General features: G+C 41.1%; 1 protein-coding gene across 1 annotated transcript in view; it reads left to right on the top strand.

Annotated features, from left to right (window-relative positions):
* The window catches only part of mideasb (mitotic deacetylase associated SANT domain protein b), an 84,638-nt gene that overhangs the window by 900 nt on the left and 59,412 nt on the right, over positions 1–24,326 (top strand). Inside the window, exons 2-5 of the mRNA XM_034195086.1 lie at positions 13,003–14,828; positions 22,392–22,664; positions 23,303–23,651; positions 23,977–24,043. Coding sequence (XP_034050977.1) covers positions 13,320–14,828; positions 22,392–22,664; positions 23,303–23,651; positions 23,977–24,043 — 2,198 coding nt within the window. The 5' untranslated portion in view covers positions 13,003–13,319. The remainder of the gene's footprint in view (positions 1–13,002; positions 14,829–22,391; positions 22,665–23,302; positions 23,652–23,976; positions 24,044–24,326) is intronic.

Genomic DNA, 24,326 nt, shown 5'->3' with positions numbered 1-24,326 from the left:
GTAATTGCCCATTAAACCACACGGATAGCATAAAGTTTCCATTGTGGTCCTGGAAGATGCAGTTGTACCATAAGAAGCAGTAAGGGTATTTTTTTTATTACAGTTAGCTCTTTTGATATTGGGCCATCAAATCCCTTTTTCCATCTCTTTTCCTGTGCAAGAAAGACTGGAAATAAGGCAAGGTTTCATTGTATTGTTGGTTGTACAGTCGGTCACACAACAGCCCTTTGATATTTCAGCTTGTCACCTGAAACAGGTAAAATGTTTTCCAAATGCGAACATGGTAAACTAGGAGGGAAATTTCCCTCGCATCAAAATCACTTGGCAACAGTGCCAACAACAACGATGGCAAGGTGGCACAGAGAATGCCACTTCTGGTTGGACATGCACAATGGGTCAAATAATGTGCACCGGCTGTTTTGTCAACCCATTATTAAATTTTTGTGTCTGACGGATACTTTAATCCAAAACACCTCACAGGTTAGGAAATCAAAGGGTTCCTAAATGGTAACCTGTATCTGAACTCTTATTGCTTTGGTTGGAAGAAAACTACCCACTGAGTCACAACTGCAACCCACAGCTAGATGACTGCCTGTACAATGTTGATGCTAGGTAGGTGAATGAAGCTGGACAGGAACATTCACAGGTCCTCAGTGCGACTCACTTTCTTTCAGTGCAACATATATGATGCAGTTTCTAATAGGTATGTCTCACTCCAATCAGTATCTGGCCTGATCGAGGCATTAAAAAATTATTTGTATTGGATATATTAAACATGAGTCACAAGGACATGTGTTCTGTCTTGCTTTGCTTCATAAGCACAGAGCTGTCAGCCACTGTTCTTGCTGCTAGGTCATCAGCAATGCTGTGCTGCCTATTTATGCTCTGTTTTGCTTCAGACATAGTCTGTTTCTGATGGCTGGTGTATGACGTACACGTTTTAAATCGGGTAGCGCTTTCCATATAAATGCACAAGTTTTTCTAGTCATTTTGATTGCTTGCCTCCTGCTAACAGACAATGTGTAAAGGCCCCCTGACACACGACATTGATGCACACACTGTCATGAAGGAGAGTAAACTCGTCTTTAACGGGTGTAGACTGAATGTGAGAGGGGCGTCGGTGTATGCAATTGCGCAAAGGGAATTTTGAAATGTTCAAAAAAATCTTTCATGCATAAATGTCATGCAGAGTTGCGCGATCTACTTGCCAACACTACGTGCAGCTCGTCAAGTCGAGTAAAGATGATGTGAAGCGCAAGCGACTGAGTCAGCGCACTGCATCAGAGCATAGCTTGTCTGAACGATTATAACGAGATGTTAAATCTGTCGTAAATGTACTTTTACAGCTGCTCACAAGAAGGAGAGAACATGCAACTGTTTTACCAAGCCATGACAATGTAAACATGACAAATAATTACCTTATTAGATGGCTCCAAAGGCTTTTGCTGTCTCGTCAGCGCGCGCGCAGCTGCTGCTGGAGCGGTCCTCTGTGATTCTTGAAGCAATTAGAGCCATTTTCAACAGCTAACTCGCAGAGAAAATGATTAATCCGCCATAAAATAATTATTTTATATATTTATGCAACACACATCACGTGGCAGCCATTGGAACAAAACATGGCGTCCAGCTGGGAACGCAGCGGGTGGGATTGCCACGACGACGTGCGTGCAAGTGTCAGGGGGCCTTAAGTCTGGGGTCAGACCCCCCCCCCCCCCCAACTCTCCACCGGGAACACATTCAAAGGCAATTTTAAGACATTTTTGCAAATAATAATGATGTATTTTTCACAACTATAACACAACCACTCCTCTTTCATACTTGTTGTTTGATTTATACAGTATTGGGCTCCTGTTATAGTTTTACTACTACAATATTGCACTAAGTGGAATTGATGAGCCATATTAAAAAAAAAAATTGCTTGCATTATTTTTGAAAAAAATAGGAAATAAAAATATGAAGGCACAATCTAGATTGATGGTAGTTCCCCCACCCACCCATAATGCATTTCAGAAATGTTCAGTTGTCATACATGTATATTGGCTCGACTTTAATGAACTTGCAGTTTGCTCTGTGCAAGTATCATGTTGAGGTCTCTGTATTGGCAGATGCGCTGTTAAATGAGTCAGATTGAAGTTAGAGAGAAAGCAGCTGAACTGGGACATCCCTAGATTCATGATTAATCATGTTTATACACATTGGATATTTTCCCCTGTAACATTCACCTTTTTTTCATTCTTGCGTGCAAAATGGCAGTGTGTGTTGTGGTTATATCTGCTGAAAATACATAGCATATGATCAACAGAAAATGACATATACCCCATGATTAATTAATTGTGTAGGTGGACTGTTTATGGTTTCTATCAAAATGTGCTCAAAGTGGTAGTTGCTTACTCAACTGAGCTTTTAGTGTTTCTTCAGCTTCTATAGATAAGAAGATGGTGAGTTGTGTTGGTGTAGGTGGTGAAGCTTTATTAAAGTTTCAGAAATGTCATTTGAAATCTCTGGAATGCAAATGGCTGCAACTACAGTACATCTAGAAAGTATTCATGGCACTTCACTGTCTCAACATTTTGTTATGTTACAGTTCTTATTACAAAATGGATGAAATTCATTTTTCCCCCCTCAAAATTCTACACAATACCCCATAATGACAATGTGAAAAAAGTTTTCTTGAGATTTTTGCAAATTTATTTAAAAAAAACAAAAAAACAAACAAACCCTAAGAAATCACGTGTACGTAAGTATTAACAGCCTTTGTTATGAAGCTCAAAATTGAGCTCAGGTGCTTCCTGTTTCTACTGATCATCCTTGATGTTTCTACAGCTTTAATTGGAGTCCACCTGGGGTAAATTCAGTTGTTTGGACATGATTTGGAAAGACACACACCTGTGTACATATAAGGTCCCACAGTTGACAGTGTGTCAGAACACAAACCAAGTATGAAGTCAAAGGAATTGTCTGTAGACCTCTGAAACAGGATTGACTCGAGGCACAAATCTGGGGAAGGGTACAGAAACATTTCTGCTGCTGTGAAGGTCCCAGTGAGGACAGTGGCCTCCATTATCCATAAATGGAAGAAGCTCAGATCCACCAGGACTCTTCCTTGAGCTGGCCGCCCGTCTAAACTGAGTGATTGTGGGAGAAGGGCCTTAGTCAGGGAGGTGACCAAGAACCCGATGGTCACTCTGTCAGAACTCCAGCATTCCTCTGTGGAGAGAAGAGAACCTTCCAGAAGGACAACCATCTCTGCAGCAATCCACCAATCAGGCCTGTATGGTAGAGTGGCCAGATGGAAGCTACTCCTTAGTTAAAGGCACATGGCAGCCCACCTGGAGTTTGCAAAAAGGCACCTAACCCTAATCATGAGAAACAAAATTCTCTGGTCTGATGAGACAAAGATTGAGCTCTTTGGCCTGAATGCACCATTCCTACAGTGAAGCATGGTGGTGGCAACATCATTCTGTGGGGATGTTTTACAGCAGCAGGAACTGGGAGACGAGTCAGGATTGAGGGAAAGATGAATGCAGCAATGTGCAGAGACATCCCGGATGAAAACCTGTTCCAGAGCACTCTTGACCTCAAACTGGGGTGACAGTACATCTTTCAGCAGGACAGTGACCCTAAGCACACAGCCAAGATATCAAAGGAGTGTCTTCAGGACGACTGTGAATGCCCTTGAGTAGTCCAGCCGGAGCCCAGACCTAAATCTGATTGAACATCTCTGGAGAGATCTGAAAATGGCTGTGCACCGACGCTCCCCATCCAACCTGATGGAGCTTGAAAGATGCTGCAAAGAGGACTGGGCAAAACTACCCATCATATTCAAGAAGACTTGAGGCTGTAATTGTTGCCAAAGGTGTATCATCAAAGTATTGAGTAAAGGTTATGAATACTTATGTATGTGATTTCTTAGTTTTTTTTAATTTGTAAAAATAAATTAAAAATTCATGTTGTCATTATGGGGTGTTGTGAGGAGATTTTTTTTTTGGGGGGGGGATTCATTCCATTTTGGAATAAGGCTGTAACACAACAAAATCTGGAAAAAGTGAAGTGCTGTGAATACTTTGTGGATGCACCGTACATCCTCCATCCTGTAGAATTTGATGGTGCAAGCAGTAACACTGCTTTTGTTTAGGACGGTCAATGTTTGATGCTGGCAGTGTATGTAAATGCTACACATTTTAAACATTATATTATATAAATGTTATATTTGTGCCATTTTTAATTGGTCCGGCTGTTCAACAAGGTTTCCAGTGTAAAGGATGATGCCTAAATGGTTGGCTGTCTCTCACCAGCTCCCACATTAATCTCGTTGTAATTGCTGTTTCTATGTTAATAAACTAGAGATTAGATTTACAATCTCTTCTTCCCAAAAGTTACTGTTGGTTCTCTCTATTTGAAAGCAGAACAGACGAAGGCTCCAACAAACAATTTGGATATTTACAAAGGTCAGCGACAGTAGGTTATTGTCTTCCAACTACCAGTTTGTGCAAAACCTCTTTCAGACTTCATATTGCTGCAACATGACCATGAGCACAAGGTTCCTGGTGACTGGGGGGGAAAAAGGGCAACACATAATGTAAAATAAATATCTTTGAAATATGAAAAGGGAACAAAATACTTAGAGGAAACCAAAGTGGATATGGGGAGACTGTGCAAATTGTAGAGGGCAGTGGCCCAGTCAGGGTACAACCTGAACCCTGCTTCATGAAGTTCAGGTCGCTTTCATACCTATCATATTTTCTGGAACTCTGTCACACAGCAGTGTAGTGGTATCTGCCCAAAAAATCTTCATGAACAGGAAAAAAAACAGGTTGCATGATATTTGAAACGTGATGCTTCCACTTCATGCAACAAGCAACACAATGAACTTAGTTGACACTTTATTTATTTATTTATAAATATTTGGGGGGTGGCATTAAATTGGCCAAATATACAGTCATCGCTACCTTAGTCTCGCTGTCATCCTCCAATACGGTTACAGCTATCCCACATAGGCCATTCACATTATTTTATATTTATTTTTTATTTATCTCAGACTCACTCAGTGTGAAGTAGACATGAAAACTAATGCACCAAAAAAAAAACAAAGGAAATATGCTCAAGAAGGAGCAGGAAGAAGCAGAAATGCTTGAGTCCCACGCCTTCTTCTGTAAATGTTCAAAAAGAGACCCTCTGTTCACCATCATTATATAATTAACTTCTTCATTATTAACTCATTAAATATTTATATTTACAATTTTCTATAATTAAAATATATACGTTTAGAAATTAACGTAAAATATGAACTGTAATAAATAAAGCAACTTCCCTAACACGCTTACCTACAGTTGTATGCAAAAGTTTCAGCATCCATGATAATTTTCATGATTTTCCTTTAAAAATCATTGGTTGTCTGGATCAGAAATTTCAGTTAAATATATCATATAGCACATGAACACACTGATATTTGAGAAAATGAAATGAAGTTTCTAGTATTTACAGAAAGTGTGCAATAATTATTTAAACAAAATTGGGTAAATGCATAAATTTGGGCACCCTTGTCATTTTATTGATTTGAATACATTTTTAATACAAAATTGGTTTGGTAAGCTCATTGACCATTGACCTCCTTACACAGGTGAATCCAATCATGAGAAAAGTTATTTAAGGTGGCCATTTGCAAATGTTTCCCCTCTTGACATCTCTTGCAATGAGTGGAAACATGGAGCCTCTAAACAACTCTCAAATAACCTGAAAACGAAGATTGTTCAACATCATGGTTTAGGGGAAGGATACAGAAAGCTATCTCAGAGATTTCAGCTGTCAGTTTCCACTGTGAGGAACATAGTGAGGAAATGGAAGACCACAGGCACAGTACTAGTTAAGGCCTGAAGTGGCAGGCCAAGAAAAATCTCAGATAAGCTGAAGTGAAGGATGGTGAGAGCAGTCATAGTCAACCCACAGACCTGCTCCAAAGACCTACAACATGATCTTGCTGCAGATAGTGTCCCTGTGCATTGTTCAACTATACAGCGCACTTTGCACAAAGAGATGCTGTAATGCAGAGGAAGCCTTTTCTGCGTACACACCACAGACATAGTCACTTGTATGCTAAAGCAGATTTGGACAAGCCAGCTTCATTTTGGGATAAGGTGCTGTGGACTGATGAAACTAAAATGGAGTTATTTGGACATAACAAGGGGCGGTATGCATGGCTGAAAAAGAACACAGCATTCCAAGAAAAACACTTGCTACCTACAGAAAATTTGGAGGTGGTTCCATCATGCTGTGTGGCCAGTGCAGGTACTGGGAATCTTGTTAAAGTTGAGGGTCACATGGATTCCAGTCAATATCAGCAGATTCTTGAGAATAATGTTCATGAGTCAGTGACAAAGTTGTGCCGGTGCTGGATCTTTCAACAAGACAACGACCCTAAACACTGCTCAAAATCTACTAACGTAGGGGTGGGCAACTTGTTCCAGAAAGACCAAAAGGGTGTAGGTTTTCTTTGCAGCCACTGACTCCACCAGGTGATTTCACTGATTAACTGATTCCATCTGCTCAAAGTGATATTAATCAGTTTTAGTGGGATTCATCATCAAACCCTGAAAAAAATATCCACATAAAATCTCTTGATTTCTGAAAACATCTGAAAATACTTTAATTCCTTGTCGTGGCTGAACTTGGGCAATTTACGCCAGAGTTGCTCCGTCAGATCAGTAAACAGAGCCTTCTCTCCCCTAGGCCACCCCCCCCCACCGGGTCTCTGACTTTGCGCCACAAGTTGAAAAAGTCACAGCGCCTCATTAACGTCTCATTTACCACAGACACCAGGCGATCCTGGGTGCACGCGATGAAATCTCATGATCCACAAAGAAAAAAAAATACTGAAATTATTCAGTTTTGCCTCCATGTAGAGTGGAGACACCGCGCGGCATAGTGTGTACGCTGGATAATGTGATTGTCAAAATTTACATGTAACACTTCCAGGGGAAAAAAGCATTTATGGTACGTATTTAATTAAAAGTTAAAAAAAAATCTTTCTGTGTAACTATCTCATGTTACAACGTGGAGACCTGTGCGGCCTATTTATGTGCATTTTTTTTTTTCTTTTTAAAATTGTTGGTTGCGGCTTATATTCAGGTGCACTCTATAGTCTGGAAATTACGGTTCATACTTTTACAACCCCTGGCAAAAATTATGGAATCACCGGCCTCAGAGGATGTTCATTCAGTTGTTTAATTTTGTAGAAAAAAAGCAGATCACAGACATGACACAAAACTAAAGTCATTTCAAATGGCAACTTTCTGGCTTTAAGAAACACTAAGAAATCAAGAAAAAATGATTGTGGCAGTCAGTAACGGTTACTTTTTTAGACCAAGCAGAGGAAAAAAAATATGGAATCACTCAATTCTGAGGAAAAAATTATGGAATCACCCTGTAAATTTTCATCCCCCAAATTAACACCTGCATCAAATCAGATCTGCTCATTGACATTGACCCTATGCCATGACATTGACCCTATGTGTCTTTTGCAAGGAATGTTTTTGCAGTTTTTTGCTCTATGGCAAGATGCATTATCATCTTGAAAAATGATTTCATCATCCCCAAACATCCTTTCAATTGTCCAAAATATCAACATAAACTTGTGCATTTATTGATGATGTAATGACAGCCATCTCCCCAGTGCCTTTACCTGACATGCAGCCCCATATCATCAATGACTGTGGAAATTTACATGTTCTCTTCAGGCAGTCATCTTTATAAATCTCATTGGAAAGGCACCAAACAAAAGTTCCAGCATCATCACCTTGCCCAATGCAGATTCGAGATTCATCACTGAATATGACTTTCATCCAGTCATCCACAGTCCACAATTGCTTTTCCTTAGCCCATTGTAATCTTGTTTTTTTCTGTTTAGGTGTTAATGCCTTTCGTTTAGCTTTTCTGTATGTAAATCCCATTTCCTTTAGGCGGTTTCTTACAGTTCGGTGACAGACGTTGACTCCAGTTTCCTCCCATTCGTTCCTCATTTGTTTTGTTGTACATTTTTCGATTTTTGAGACATATTGCTTTAAGTTTTCTGTCTTGATGCTTTGATGTCTTCCTTGGTCTACCAGTATGTTTGCCTTTAACAACCGTCCCATGTTGTTTGTATTTGGTCCAGAGTTTAGACACAGCTGACTGTGAACAACCAACATCTTTTGCAACGTTGCGTGATGATTTACTCTCTTTTAAGAGTTTGATAATCCTCTCCTTTGTTTCAATTGACATCTCTCGTGTTGGAGCCATGATTCATGTCAGTCCACTTGGTGCAACAGCTCTCCAAGGTGTGTTCACTCCTTTTTAGATGCAGACTAACGAGCAGATCTGATATGATGCAGGTGTTAGTTTTGGGGATGAAAATTTACAGGGTGATTCCATAATTTTTTCCTCAGAATTGAGTGATTCCATTTTTTTTTTTCCTCTGCTTGGTCCAAAAAAGTAACCGTTACTGACTGCCACAATCTTTTTTTCTTGATTTCTTATAGTGTTTCTTAAAGCCAGAAAGTTGCCATTTGAAATTACTTTAGTTTTGTGTCATGTCTGTGATCTGCTTTTTTTCTACAACTGAAAGAACATCCTCCGAGGCCGGTGATTCCATAATTTTTGCCAGGGGTTGTAATAGCTGGCTCTCTGCGGCAACATTTGGGATGTTTCATTGGTTTTTAACAGCCTGGGTGATGTATAACCTCTGGAGTCCTCTCGTGGACTGTGGATGACTGGATGAAAGTCATATTCAGTGATGAATCTCGAATCTGCATTGGGCAAGGTGATGATGCTGGAACTTTTGTTTGGTGCCGTTCCAATGAGATTTATAAAGATGATTGCCTGAAGAGAACATGTAAACTTCCAGTCATTGATGATATGGGGCTGCATGTCAGGTAAAGTTACTGGGGAGATGGCTGTCATTACATCATCAATAAATGCACAAGTTTACGTTGATATTTTGGACACTTTTCTTATCCCATCAATTGGAAGGATGTTTGGGGATGATGAAATCATTTTCAAGATGATAATGCATCTTGCCATAGAGCAAAAACTGTGAAAACATTCCTTGCAAAAAGACACATAGGGTCAATGTCATGGCCTGCAAATAGTCCGGATCTTAATCCAATTGAAAATCTTCGGTGGAAGTTGAAGAAAATGGTCCATGACAAGGCTCCAACCTGCAAAGCTGATCTGGCAACAGCAATCAGAGAAAGTTGGAGCCAGATTGATGAAGAGTACTGTTTGTCACTCATTAAGTCCATGCCTCAGAGACTGCAAGCTGTTATAAAAGCCAGAGGTGGTGCAACAAAATACTAGTGATGTGTTGGAGCGTTCTTTTGTTTTTCATGATTCCATAATTTTTTCCTCAGAATTGAGTGATTCCATATTTTTTTCCCTCTGCTTGGTCTAAAAAAGTAACCGTTACTGACTGCCACAATTGTTTTTCCTGATTTCTTACAGTGTTTCTTAAAGCCAGAAAGTTGCCATTTGAAATGACTTTAGTTTTGTGTCATGTCTGTGATCTGCTTTTTTTCTACAAAATTAAACAACTGAACGAACATCCTCCGAGGCCGGTGATTCCATAATTTGTGCCAGGGGTTGTACATTGCGGTGTTTCCTCAGTCAGCGATGCTCCCAAGCAGGACCTGAACAGCTGCGGCTTTCTATTTGAGGTTCATTTCTACTTTACTCATCCAATTGTCAGTCACTTCCTCCAATATCATGTTCAAAGTGCGGGTGATAGAGATTGTAGTATAATTCATATCATCATGGCGACATTGTATATAATTTGAGGAAGCACTTTGACTGGTTATCGCAGTGTCGAAATTTTAAATATTTTCAGTTTGAGTGGTTGACTGCAGTTAACAGTTTCTATACTTCATAGAGATGGAACAAAACAGTCCAGTTCTGTGTGCATCTTGAAATTTGGCAGACTGCATTGTGTCAAAATCTGTTCTGAAAGTGGGCCATCAGATATTTTTGATAAGCATAATGGGTTACCATGGCAATTGTAAAGATCCAGTAAGTATCAAAGCCAGCAAGGCCATTTTTTTTCTTTCTTCCTGCACTCTTTCCTTGCACAGATTGTTTCATCATGACTCAGCTTGCTCACTTTCATTTGCCCTTCCTTTTTCAGACTGCAACCACAGTTCAAAGGGCATGCAACCCCCGGTCTGCTCCTCCACTCCTGATGAGTCAGACTCTGTTGTAAAAAACAAAAAAAAACAAAAAAAAAAAACATTTGATTAACCATCTGTTTAGGTAGTTTGGTGGGTATTTTTTGTGTTTGTCACCTAGGTCATGGGGGTTTCATGTATGCAGAAAGAATTCAGTTTCCCATAATTAACTACTTCATTATTCTTACTACTGCACATGCATATGTTGTAGTACTGAATTATGGTTTTTCGCAAACTATGTTGCAGTAATAATACCCCAGAATGTAATTTCCTCGCACAATTGACGTAGAGCTCTCAAACTGTATTCAGTACCTCAGGATCGAATGAAGTCTGCACATGCATTCAGGTGTATATGTCTGTCTTCATGGAGGACCTTAAGGCCCCCTGACCTTGCACAACATTGATCCACGCAGTTGCATGCACTCTGCTGTGCATGAGAGCAAACTTGTCTCAAACTCGAAGTGTGCGCAGCTTCATGCAGGTGCGCAAAGAAAATTTTGAAATGCTCCAAATCTCCATCACGCATGAACTTCATGTGAACATTATGCAAACAAGTCAAAAACACTTCTTCTGAGTGCAAGTGATAGCGTCAGTGCACCGCATCAGAGCGCAGCTCGTCTGATTATAACGAGATGTTAAATCTGTCATGAACATACTTTTACAGCTCCGCACAAGAAGGGATGAACATGCAACTATTTTACCAAGCTATTACAATATAAACATGACAATATTACCTTTTGAGACGGCTCCAAATATGTTCTCCACATCATTAAACGCGCGTGAGAAAAGCAGTAGATGGAGCGCTCCTCTGTAATTCCGGAAGCAGTTACAAGCATTTTCATCCTCCAACTTGAAGAGAAAATGATTAATCCGCTACAAAATAATTATTTTATATACACAGCGTCCAGCGCACAACACGTGGCAACCAGTGGAACAAAGCATGGCATTCAGCTGGAAACACAACAGGTGGGATCGTCACAACGTGCGTGCAAGTGTGCGGATCAAAGTCGTGCAAGTGTCACGGCACCTTTATCCATATGTCATGACTTGCAAGCTTGGTGAATAATTGTGCAGTGCAGTCTCATTTGAGGGCGAGCGCTAAAGGGTTAAAATATGACACAATAATCCTACATCCGTGGACAGCCCTTGTATGTCACCATCAGAAACATGGCACTTCTCTGAATTTTGGGCAAATTACATGGCAAAGTGGAAAAAGTGATGATACGATGGAAAGTGCACATGTTTGCGGTTTGTTTAAGACCTGGAGTTCAAACATGTCGAGGCAGTTGTGCAGGCGAGAGAACGCAGCTACTCTGACTAGGTGTGTAGGCTAAAACTTACCGACACGATCTCTCCCATTTGCCTTGTCTTCCCTTCTCCACTGGGAACAACAAAAACGGCACTTTTTGTGATTGAATTAAAAGTGATCTGATAGAGGCACACTTTTATGTATTTTGGTCCAAAAAAATCAGTTTGGCTATTTTGACATGCGCACAAAGCGGTTCCTCTTCCAATTTTATTTCAGCAATGGAGAGGTTATATCATGATAAATGAGATCAACACAATCACACCACATTGTTTTCCACTTTCTCTTTATCCCAGTGGGAGCAGATTCTGTAACAGGGGCTGCTAGTTCATGTACTTTGTGGAACAACTATTAAACTGTTTCTGGTCATCAAGCATTAGAAACTTTATTTTTTTAATTCTGTAATCTGCAGTTGTTTCAGAGTACATTGCTGATCCTACATAGCTACACAACCAATGAGCATATGCAGAACGTTCTCTAAAGAAGAATCAGTTGCTTACATGGCTAACGGTTTTTAATATGTTGCAAGCTAAAGGTTTACACAGGGATTGAGCCGCTCTTGATCACCCCCCCACATTCACCCATTTCATTCTGATTGGAGAGTTTATATGGATCGTTTGCATTCATATTCTCAGTCATTCTAATTATGAATGGATTTTTGGTGGTTGGCGTGTACACACCACCAGGGTCACTGGTGGCTTGTACCTGAAACCATAGCCCAGCAGCAAAACCACTTGTTACCCGAGTACAAAAATCTTAACATTGTGATGGCAAAACATGTGAAAACAGATGGTGGATATTTTTTTATGAGGATGACTTGAGGGGTTGTCGAAGTTGTAATTACAGTCTTGATGTGCGAGAGGTTCCTCCATTGGCACCATTGTTTTTCGTGCACTTTTTGTCCATTTCAGGCCAGTCACGATTGAGAAAGTGGGGAAATACAACCAGTTTCTTTCGCCATGTAGTACCAACAACAAAATGTTAAGAGATTTAGGACGGCACATCTTTGTCAATTCAACTTATTTAATTTATATAGTGCAAAATCACAACAAAGTTGCCTCAAGGCACTTCACACAAGTAAGGTCTATCCTTACCAACCCCCAGTGCAAGCACACAGGCGACAGTGATAAGGAAAAACTCCCTCTGAGGAAGAAACCTCAAGCAGACCAGACTCAAATGGGTGACCCTCTGCTTGGTCCATGCTACAGACATAAATTACAAAACAGTTCACAAAACGAATATACAGGAAATGTTGCCGGTGCCCAGGACAGGAGGGTTTCAGAAACAAACGCCACACCCATCTCTGGATGGAGCCGCACCTCAGAGAGGGGAAAAAAACAGAATCTGCCGAGTTTAACTACCCGCGATTCTTTACACTGTACTGGCCAAAAGCGGCGCCAGTGAACATCATTGCTGTCATCTACATCGGTCTTGAGATGGTGTTGCCACCCACATGTGGACCCCAATTGTTGTGCTCTACCTGAAATGTATTTTTCTCTTTTACAGGGTATTGCCAGTGAATGAGAAGAACCACAGCCTTTTGTCATCTTACTCCAGGTTATTGACCTCTGGAGGGGTCACAAACAAGAGAAGTGGATATTCTCTGGGCTGACTTACTTAATATCTTCAGTGTAGTTTTTCAGTTTTTTTTTTATTGCTGTGTATACCTTTATAAAAAGGTATACTCAAGCATTTATACTTTGCTTAACTGTTGGAATGACGTAGCCAAGGAACATTCATTGGGGTTTTACCCACTAGCTGCACCCCTTAATTTTGGCCTACCCCCTTAAATATACACTTGGCTCACCCCTTTCATACCCGCCATGAGTGTACCAACCCAGCAGAAACCCAGCAACAAGAGAACAGGCAAACGCATCACATTCTTCAATGATCCAAGTGCACCAATGAAAGATACTTCTGAGCACCCGGAAGGATCTTACTACGTCCAAGGCAGCGCTGCCTCAGACCACGGACAGAGCGAGGATGCTGTGAGTACCGCGTCCTCTAATGCGGAGGGCACTCAGATGTACCTCAACTCTGTCATCTTTAGCCCCGAAAAGGGTGACCAAACCAGGAGTCATTATCAGCACACTGTGCCTATGAAGTGGACTCAGCAGGACTCCAGTCAACAGCAGCCATCACTGTCTCAGCAGCAGCGAGCTGCCTCTTGGACCACCATGAGCAACTGGGGGCAAAACTTTCCGAATTATATTCGAGGAGTTAATGAGACAGACTCAAGGACTCAATTTGTTAAGCCAATGCATGACACGTCTGTCCTGCAGCCCCCAAACAGAGCTGGAGACAAGCAATCGTTGGGAGTCAGCCTCGTGGTACAAGCTTACAGTGACGCAGTTAAGGCTCGGGGACTAGAGTGGGACCAGCAGCAACCGCCTCAGGCCTTTCAGGAGACCTTAAAGCCTGGAGCACTGAACACCCAGCAACACGGCACCTCCAACCCAGGAGGAAGCTCGGTCTTACAACCCTTTCAGTTGGCATTTGGTCAACCCAGACAGCACCTGCCAGCCTATTACCAGACCTTTCATGGCAACAGGGCAACCCTACCTAACCTGAACTACTCGACACAGGCTAAACCCACGCACCAGTTGCAGCAGCTTCAGAAACGAGAGCAAATCCACCATCACCATCAGATAATCCATCAGCAAATTCAGCAGCAGCAACATCAGATGCACCAACAACAAATGGCTCATCGGCTGCAGCAACAGCAGCAGCAAATTCAACATGAGCAGCAGCAGCAAATGCAGCATGAGCAGCAACACCAACAAAAGCTGCAGCAGCACCAAATACAACAGCAGCAGCTACAAATTCAGCAAATGCAACATCAGCAATTGCAACAACAAAACCCTCATGTGGTTAACTATTTCCCCAGTGCCAAAAATGCACACCCAAATCCACAGCCTGTGGTCATTCACGCCGAGGAGTCCTCTGCTCCACTTCCCCCAAAGATCCAGGAACCAATCATCCAGGACATTACTCCAGAACCCCAGCAGCCGTTGGACCCGTTGCAGCCCAGTGTCCAGTCTGAGCTCCTGCCGCTGCCCCACACACAGCCCGATTCCCAACAGCCGCTTCGCAGATCCCGGCGGCTTTCCAAGGAAGGTGGAGCGCCATCGGAGAACACGGCTGTTAGCTCTTCAAACCAAGTAGCTCCGGGTCTACAGGGCTCCCAGAACGGAGTCCGTGACATCCAGGCAGCACCAACCGGCGTCATCCAGAGTACACGCGGGAAACGCAGGGTCTCCCAAGAGGTCAACCTGGAGACCCTTGCCCAGAAGGCTTCTGAAATGGAGTCTCTACCATCACATGTCATAAAGGTAAGGAATCCATTTGTGTTGCTGGTTCTCAATTAGTTAAGGTTTTTAAAATTTTTGATTAATCTTTCTTTTGGCGTTGCTTCCTATTTGTGTGCTTTTTATCATTGCGTGTGTTTCCATCTGATTTTCTTTCATTTGTTCTTTTACTACTCTTTTTTTGCTGCACAAAAGACGACTGCAATTGAATCCCAACTAAAAAGGAGTTTGTTCTGAATCTGGATTGTTTTAGCAGTTTATGTCTATACTTGCAAACTGATACTTTGACTAATTTGGGAGATGTTAAAGTTTGATCTCAAGAATAAAAGCAAGTGGGAATGTAGCTGCCAGAACAAGAGCAGGAAGGGGGGGGGGGGATCCGATGTTGTATCCAGGAAAGTTGCCAAAAGCTGTTGTTTTGTTGAATTTGTTGCTGGAAAAGATGCTAGATATAAAAATCCACACCCAGCGAACAATACACCATACAGCCGGGCAGCTCGGCTCCACCTCCTACGTACACGAGAACAAGATTTTGTGGAAGAAAACTCTGTTTTGTTGAGACGTTTTCAGAAAATAATTCCAAAGTAGCGCGGTAAGACGTGCAGTTACGCGATTGTGTGAAACGTCCAGATTGTGCAACAAGTCCGATTACTAAACACCACTGAGTCAGTCCAGTTGTAAGTCTGCATGCCTGCACCCTGGCTTTGCCTCACAGTTAGCTGATCATGCAGACAGTGTGTTTGGTTACATGCATGCACACACACCTCCCCCATCCCGTCAAAGAAGAGAAACTCCAGCCTGGCCTCGCCTGCCCAACCCGTCCTTTCACTATCCAGAGAGGGGTACAGGGTTGCCCTGCTTGCAGTGCTCAGCAGAATCTCTCTCTCTCTCTCTGTCTTTCTCTGCTGCTCTGGTGGAGGGGCTGGTGTTTTCCACCAGAAATAATGACCACATTTCCAGCACAGCCACGCTGCTGCAGGCCTCCACGCCCGTGATGTTGCAGCGTGCACACGCCTGTCTTTATCTCGCCTGTGATGTGGTCTTTTAGATGGCTTAAAATTTGCTCCAGAGTTGACAGTTGTGCAAAATCACCGTGGGCATGAATAGCCCACGGTGACTTCTTGAAATAAAAAAGTGTGACGAGTGCATGTGCAGATGTTATTGCTCTTTAATGTGCATGCTGGCTCAGTCACATTAGTGCTACACCACAATACAGTATCAAAGTGTATGCAAGTGTTTAAAAAATGGGTTATGCCACGCCAACGCAACAGGAAAAAACAACTATAACTCCTCCTGAACATGCCTTTTTTGTTTTTGGACAAAACTTTTTTTTTTTTTTTCAGCTCTTGAAATGTTAATTGTTGGCCCAATTAAGCTGAAAATTTCAGAAGCTGAATATCTTAATAGTGTGTGTCTTCAAGACCTTTGTCCCAAATACTATCTTGATACATTCGCATTAACAATTCATTGTTGCCAGTGTAGTATAGATAGATGACATCAAAACACTGGCTTCCCCTTTGGGCACTCCTTCCAGCCCCCCATCCAAACCTTTGTTAATTCTAGGCTGACCATGTTGTTGGTCGGAGGCTTTTTTTAGTCTGTCATCATGGTTTCTTGTGGGGAGGACTTTTTGGAAAGTCAATTGTCCATCATCTTGTAGAGGAGAGGAAGCAGGCTCACAGAGTGGGAGTTGCGTGTTCTAAAAGTAAATGCTTGGCTGATCCAGCTATGAACACGGGCAACAGAAAAGCTTGGATTACAACACGTCCAGTGGGAGTGTTGCTTCATTCCCAGTGCAGAACATCTTTACACTGCTACATGTTTACATAGAAAATGCTACACCAAATCGTAAAGCAACGGGATGGTATCGAAAAACAAAATAATAAAAAATAGACATTGATTATTACATTTACTTTGGCTTGTCTTTTCAATGTGTTTTGTGTGTTGTCTGTTCAACTTCAGTTCATTTGTCAATATGCACCCATTTGTGCATTCCAAAAAAAGTTGGAATGTGAAAGAATTTACCACTTAGTAATGTTGCCAATCCTTCTCACAACCCTTAAGACATTTTTGCATTGAGGATACCAAGAGATGAAGTGTTTCAAGTGTTATTTTAAAGTATTTATTTATTTTACCTTTGTTAGTATCCCTAAATTGCCCGTCCAATTTTTTTTTTATTATTATTATTAATTCATTCATTTTCGAAAGGGGGCGGGGGGGGGGGGTTGCAGGCCTAAAATGCAGGAATGGATATAATCAACAAATGTTGAAAACACAAAACATGAGATGTATTGGGTTCATACAGTCTGCAATTAAACAGGAGTAAGTAAATGTTGTAATCACTGCAGGTTTTTTTAAATTTGCGTTTTTCATTACCATGCCAACTTTATCGGATTTGGGGTTATACTTGTTGGTTACCACGTTGTTTTAAAAATTGCATTTAAAGCACCTTTTTTAAAACCACATGGACCAATGCGATGATCTCCAATTCTGTGTTCTGATTTATACCAAAATGCCTTAATGCTTTAGTTTTTCCCATCAATGTTAATTCTGAGTACATCTTAAACTTGCGTAACAGGTGTATCCACCCATCTTTCAACACTAGACTACATTTGAGCATTGACTTGTCATTGGTTTGTTTTTTGGGGATGTAACACTGCCTGCATCCTGAAGTTGAAGATAAGAATTTCTGACTTTTGTATAAGATTGTCAAACCTCCTTTGAAGTTGGGATTTTGAGTTGGAAATTCATGCACAGCTTCCAAACCATAAGCTCAGCATGGCATTAGTTTGGAACATTCATATTGTTATCCTCAAAATGAATTGCTTCATTTTCTATATAAAGTGTGGTTTCATTCTCATTTAAACAAGGCATTTTATTTGCTGACAATGTCAAATAACATTTAGCGCGCCAGTGGAGCAAATAACAGCTGTTCACGTTTAACTCTTCTACTTTTTAAATTATTTTCCCACTGTGAACCAATAATACATAGCTACAACTTGCGGTGAAACGTATAACTTTACAATTGATCATTTTAAAAGGGTAAAAATGTGAATACAGTAAGTTGTCTCCCATATCTACTTGGCTAACAAGCTAGTGACTGTATCATTAGAAACCTTTGTTAGTTGTGCTGTATTAATTTAATAATAATGCCATTTTCAGTTACTGGACAAAGCTACGGTTTTGTGTAATATTTAATAAATTTTGTGCATTTGAGTACAGAGCAGTGGTTTTAATACCTACCATTGGCCATCTCAGTTATCAGGTTAGTTTACCAAATGCAGTGGTAACTACTCTTGCTACAGTACGTCTACAGGAGTGCACATAAAGGGGAAACCAGTGGACACCAGATTGATATTTTTATGGTGAAGCGAAGTCTAAAAATCACGTGCTAATGACAAACTTGCAATGTAAGAAATAACAAAATTTGCTACTGAAACCAATTTACGTAGCCTAAAAAGCATTTATGCCTTCTTTCTTGCAAGAAGAATGGAAAAATAACTCCCAAAATTATCCTTTTGATCTAAAAAATAAGCCACAAACAAGTACAGAAACAAAGACATGTAGCATGTTATTTAACGTCCCTTTAGCAATACGACATCAAAGTATTCATGATTGTTAGTCCGTACACGCATATGCAGTAATAATTAGTGGTCACTGAAAAGCAGAAACATCCCGATGGCTGGCAGAATGAAACAAGCGTCCAATAACGAAACTCCTTTGCTTTCATTCAAAAGTGTAGGTCCAGATTTGCAGAGGTTGTACAGATAACAGATGACGCACTTCACCATGAAACTGTTAATCTGTTGGATTCTGGATCCTAACATGACTATAAAAGTTGACGCTGCTGTTTGTGTCTCAGGACGCTGTTTTAGTCCCACCATAAACGTGCATGTGGAATGTCTCAACGACGCTGTTTTTACAGGTTGCCTGAACACGCAGATGGATTTCTTAGATTAGAAAAAGTCGGAATACGTTATTTTCAAGAGATAATGGACTTTCTATCTAATGTGCCAGAATCGTGAGATAACTTTGTGAGGAGCTCCACTACACTGGCTGGCGATCACGTATGTGGGAACTTCTTTGGTGGAGTGGACTTTATGTATTTAATCTTGGAAATCATTCTACAAGTGGATGAGTGCCCTGTTCAGTTTTTTTTTTTTTTTTTTTTTTTATTACCCGAGGCCATCAAATGTGGTCATCGGGTATTGTGAAGACTTTGTGTCAGTCTCTGTGCTCAGCATAAGTCCAGTCCTATTACTGCCAGAGACTTCAAATTCAGAGGGAGTATTCTTGGGACACAGGCCTTGAACAAGTTTAGAGATGGCTAACCTTGACCTTTTTTAAGAGGTTAAAAAGTCTCATTCTGTTATTTTATTTTATATACATATATATAAATATTTTTATTCTACATACATGTGTGTGTGTGTGTGTGTGTGTATATATATATATATATATATATGTATATATATATATATATATATATACACACACACACACGTTGCACTGGGATTCCAGCACCAAAATCTCAAAGAACGAAAGTGTGTCTTCGTACCTGAAGAGTTTGAATTTCCATTCTGCTGTTTTCTCCCTGTTCCCTGTCACACGGGCTGCAGCATTGTTGGTTGCCTCTGATCTGGTTGATCCCGCGGCATACAGCGTCGATCCAGTCGGCTGTGCACCGGCCTCGGCCTCTGTGACGCTTGCTGCAGACGCTCCCCAGACAGACCGGAGATCACAGTGCCCTGCACGGGCTGCGATCACCGCCACGACAAAACAAAAAAAATGCAGAGATTGTCCTCTGATCATCAGGTTTCGTGGAACGCTTGCGTTTTGTCATGGTTTGTGTCATCTGGATGTAAACACAATAAAATAAAGAGCTGAAGTTGTTTATGTGAAATTTCCCAGCAAAAATGGGTTTGCATGCAGTCAGATTCCCACCAAGTCTCTTGCTAAAACATTGTGAGATAACGCCATAGTATAGCAGCACTGGATGGAAGTATAATGGCGCACTGCCGTTATTTCATTGTCTGGGGAGAACCCTGCATATTGATGAAATAAAGTGCGCTGATATCAACTTAATTTGTGTCCTTTCTGAGTGGGTTAAAACTTTTAATAAATCTATGTTTCAGTTTTGGTCATAATTCAGTGTTTAATATTCACACTGGTCAGAAATATTTAAAACCATTCCGTGACTACGCGTTTCCAGGGCCGGGACTAGAAAATTTACATGGGGGGGGGTGGGGGGGGTGCATTGAAATTGTGTGTTAAGAGTAATAAGCGTAAAACTGTAACTATAGGAATACAACATGATTGCAGTTTAAGTGAAATGTAATGACATTCAATCTTTAGTTACTAGAAGCTACACATGGTCGCAATAAGCTTGCAACTGTTACAACTTCTACTTTCTTCCTTAATTAACAACTGGAATGCATCTGGGATTGAAAATTACGTTGTTCGGATTTGTCACTTCTCAATTTTCTGTATGAATTCCAAAATGATATAGCTTCTTCTTAGTCTTGTTTGTTTGCCATTTTTGTTAGTCAACGTCTTGGCAAGTGGATATTACATGAGACTGTATTTGCAAATCTTCCAAATCTGTATATACAACCCCTGGCAATAATTATGGAATCACCGACCTCGGAGGATGTTCATTCAGTTGTTTAATTTTGTAGAAAAAAAGCAGATCACAGACATGACACACAACTAAAGTCATTTCAAATGGCAACTTTCTGGCTTTAAGAAACACTATAAGAAATCAGGAAGAATAATTGTGGCAGTCAGTAACGGTTACTTTTTTAGACCAAGCAGAGGGAACAAAATATGGACTCACTCAATTCTGAGGAATAAATTATGGAATCACCCTGTAAATTTTCATCCCCAAAACTAACACCTGCATCAAATCAGATCTGCTCGTTAGTCTGCATCTAAAAAGGAGTGATCACACCTTGGAGAGCTGTTGCACCAAGTGGACTGACATGAATCATGGCTCCAACACGAGAGATGTCAATTGAAACAAAGGAGAGGATTATCAAACTCTTAAAAGAGGGTAAATCATCACGCAATGTTGCAAAAGATGTTGGTTGTTCACAGTCAGCTGTGTCTAAACTCTGGACCAAATACAAACAACATGGGAAGGTTGTTAAAGGCAAACATACTGGTAGACCAAGGAAGACATCAAAGCGTCAAGACAGAAAACTTAAAGCAATATGTCTCAAAAATCGAAAATGCACAACAAAACAAATGAGGAACGAATGGGACGAAACTGGAGTCAACATCTGTGACCGAACTGTAAGAAACCGCCTAAAGGAAATGGGATTTACATACAGAAAAGCTAAACGAAAGCCATCATTAACACCTAAACAGAAAAAAACAAGGTTACAATGGGCTAAGGAAAAGCAATCGTGGACTGTGGATGACTGGATGAAAGTCATATTCAGTGATGAATCTCAAATCTGTATTGGGCAAGGTTATGATGCTGGAACTTTTGTTTGGTGCCGTTCCAATGAGATTTATAAAGATGACTGCCTGAAGAGAACATGTAAATTTCCACAGTCATTGATGATATGGGGCTGCATGTCAGGTAAAGGCACTGGGGAGATGGCTGTCATTACATCATCAATAAATGCACAAGTTTACGTTGATATTTTGGACACTTTTCTTATCCCATCAATTGAAAGGATGTTTGGGGATGATGAAATCATTTTTCAAGATGATAATGCATCTTGCCATAGAGCAGAAACTGTGAAAACATTCCTTGCAAAAAGACACATAGGGTCAATGTCATGGCCTGCAAATAGTCCGGATCTTAATCCAATTGAAAATCTTTGGTGGAAGTTGAAGAAAATGGTCCATGACAAGGCTCCAACCTGCAAAGGTGATCTGGCAACAGCAATCAGAGAAAGTTGGAGCCAGATTGATGAAGAGTACTGTTTGTCACTCATTAAGTCCATGCCTCAGAGACTGCAAGCTGTTATAAAAGCCACAGGTGGTGCAACAAAATACTAGTGATGTGTTGGAGCGTTGTTTTGTTTTTCATGATTCCATATTTTTTTCCCTCTGCTTGGTCTAAAAAAGTAACAGTTACTGACTGCCACAATTTTTTTTTCCTGATTTCTTATAGTGTTTCTTAAAGCCAGAAAGTTGCCATTTGAAATGACTTTAGTTTTGTGTCATGTCTGTGATCTGCTTTTTTTCTACAAAATTAAACTGACTGAGCATCCTCCGAGGCCGGTGATTCCATCATTTTTGCCAGGGGTTGTATATATAATATGTATATATATTCACAATAAAGCATAAGCAGCAACATCAGCAAACTAAGTTAAAATGTGTTCTATTATAATTTGCGTGTATTTTCTGATTTTTTTTTTTTTTTTTTTTTTTTTAAGAAGAATAAGAAGAACCACTCGGCAAACAGCTGATTGTCACCTTTGAACTATTTTAAGTCGTTCATCCCACGGTGGCTAGGTGGCCAAATTCTTTGATTGGGCTAAAGCTCATACATGCATAGAGCACCATTTCCCTTAGCCACATGTTGGGTGTGGATAATAAAACGTAGCGTAACACTTGGTTCCCCGTCTTTCTTAGGAGCCCCACAGGCCGTGGAGCCCCACTGAATCAGAGGGTGTGAGCGCCAACAGACCTCAAGACAACAGCTTTCTTCCTCTTGTTATCCCCGTGTCTGTTCCAGTGCGGAGGAAAGAGCCGTCCTCCCCCAACCGGGATGAAGCCGCCCTGGCCTCCGCCCGGCCTCCCAGATCCTCATATCCAGAAGACCTTGGTTGTACTGACCACAAACCCTCAGTTATTGTCACCCGGCGACACTCCCTCAGGAACTCCTTGACCGAAGGCTCTGATCAAGTGGGTACATTCTCATCCTTGTTTGTTCTCCACCCTGCCCCCCCCCCTTTTTTTTCCCCTGTAGGACCAAGAGGACCTGGTGTACATTGGTGCTCCATAGGCCGAGGTCCCACTGCTGTTTTCAGTCTATTTAAATTGCTACTGTTAAATTCCTGCAATAATGCCATATTGCCGTGCCAATACACTAACGCTCTGCCTTCCTCCACCACACTGTCGCTTCTGTCTCCATATCAAGTCTCCACATTTTCCTCCTTTCCCCTCTTTTCTTTATAGGGATTTTGGTGAACAGCCCTATCCCAAAGCAGGGTGATTATAAAGGTTTAGCTGCACTACTTTATATCACTGCAAAACTATACATTACATACCACAGGGTACTATGCAGTTGCTCTGCATCGACTGATTGAAATGAGATCTATTCTGTTGCATATCAGTTATCCACGCTGTATATTTTGCACACCACGCACTTTTGACGTTGGACCTCCCTTTGCAGATTCACCTTTTTCAAAGGCAGCATACTGCATGTGGTTTTTTGGAAAGCATAAGAACTTGCAATTATAATTGCATGTGCATCCACCACACTTGCCACACAGACAAGATTTACAGCTGTCATGCTCTCTTATGCGTTCTTTCCTCACCAGAATGGCAGAACAGAAGGCGAGAAAGATGACGACGGCAAGAAATCCAAGCGGCGACCCCGGCCTGAGCCCCTCTTCATTCCGTTGCCTAAACCTGGCTTGTTCGTCGCCCCGCCGGTGTACCCCAGCATCACGCAGTACCAGAGCCACCTGCGCTCCCCCGTTCGCCTCGCAGACAATCCTCTCACCGTGCCCCCCTACACTCCTCCACCCATCCTCAGCCCTGTTCGAGAGGGCTCGGGCCTCTACTTCTCAACTTTCCCTCCGGCCGCAGCTGCTGCTGCCGCCGGCAGCCAGGGCCTGCCGCCACCCATAACACCCAAGTCTGCCACACGCAGTCTGTTACGCTCCAGTAAGTAAAAACAGAAAAAAAAAGTGAACAGATCATTCCTGATTTTATTCCTGGAAAATCCTGCACTTAAGTGTGAAACCTTCCCCTGAGTAATATAATACAAAAATCTGTTTGTGCATGTGTGAGACAGAAGTAATTAATTTTGATCATTACTGAATGATTGTCTAGTTTGTTGCTTGTAGATGAAGCCCTAAATTTGCTGTATGTATAGCATGTGATTATTGGGGATGAAAAAAAAAAAGTATTGTGATTATGGAATAATGATGTTGTTTCACTGAATAGACTTCATGATTTATTTTTAGCTACGTTATTATTATTATTCTAGATAGCTGCGATGTAACGCCACCAATCCTGTCGGCTATGAGCGAAGCCACTCCAGTCAGCATAGAGCCGTGAGTATTTTTCACACCACATTATTATAGTCTCATTTTAAGCAAAAAAAAAAAAAAAAAATGGTATGGCTGCATAATATAACGGTACATACAAAGTAAAGCTGGAACGCACCATTCAACTTGCCTTGTTGAATGGAACATTCCATCTTTCACCTGCATGAAATATTTGTTCCATTGAAAGAATGTAAAAACATTCATTATTTCTTTTATATAACGACTAAAATAGATCCTTGTCATTTCATATTTTATTAATTAATTAACAGCAGAAAGGGACTTACATTTT

The sequence above is a fragment of the Thalassophryne amazonica genome, chromosome 19 (genome assembly GCF_902500255.1).
Source record: "Thalassophryne amazonica chromosome 19, fThaAma1.1, whole genome shotgun sequence".
NCBI classification, from domain to species: Eukaryota; Metazoa; Chordata; class Actinopteri; order Batrachoidiformes; family Batrachoididae; genus Thalassophryne; species Thalassophryne amazonica.
This window is presented reverse-complemented; position numbering and strand designations above follow the sequence as displayed.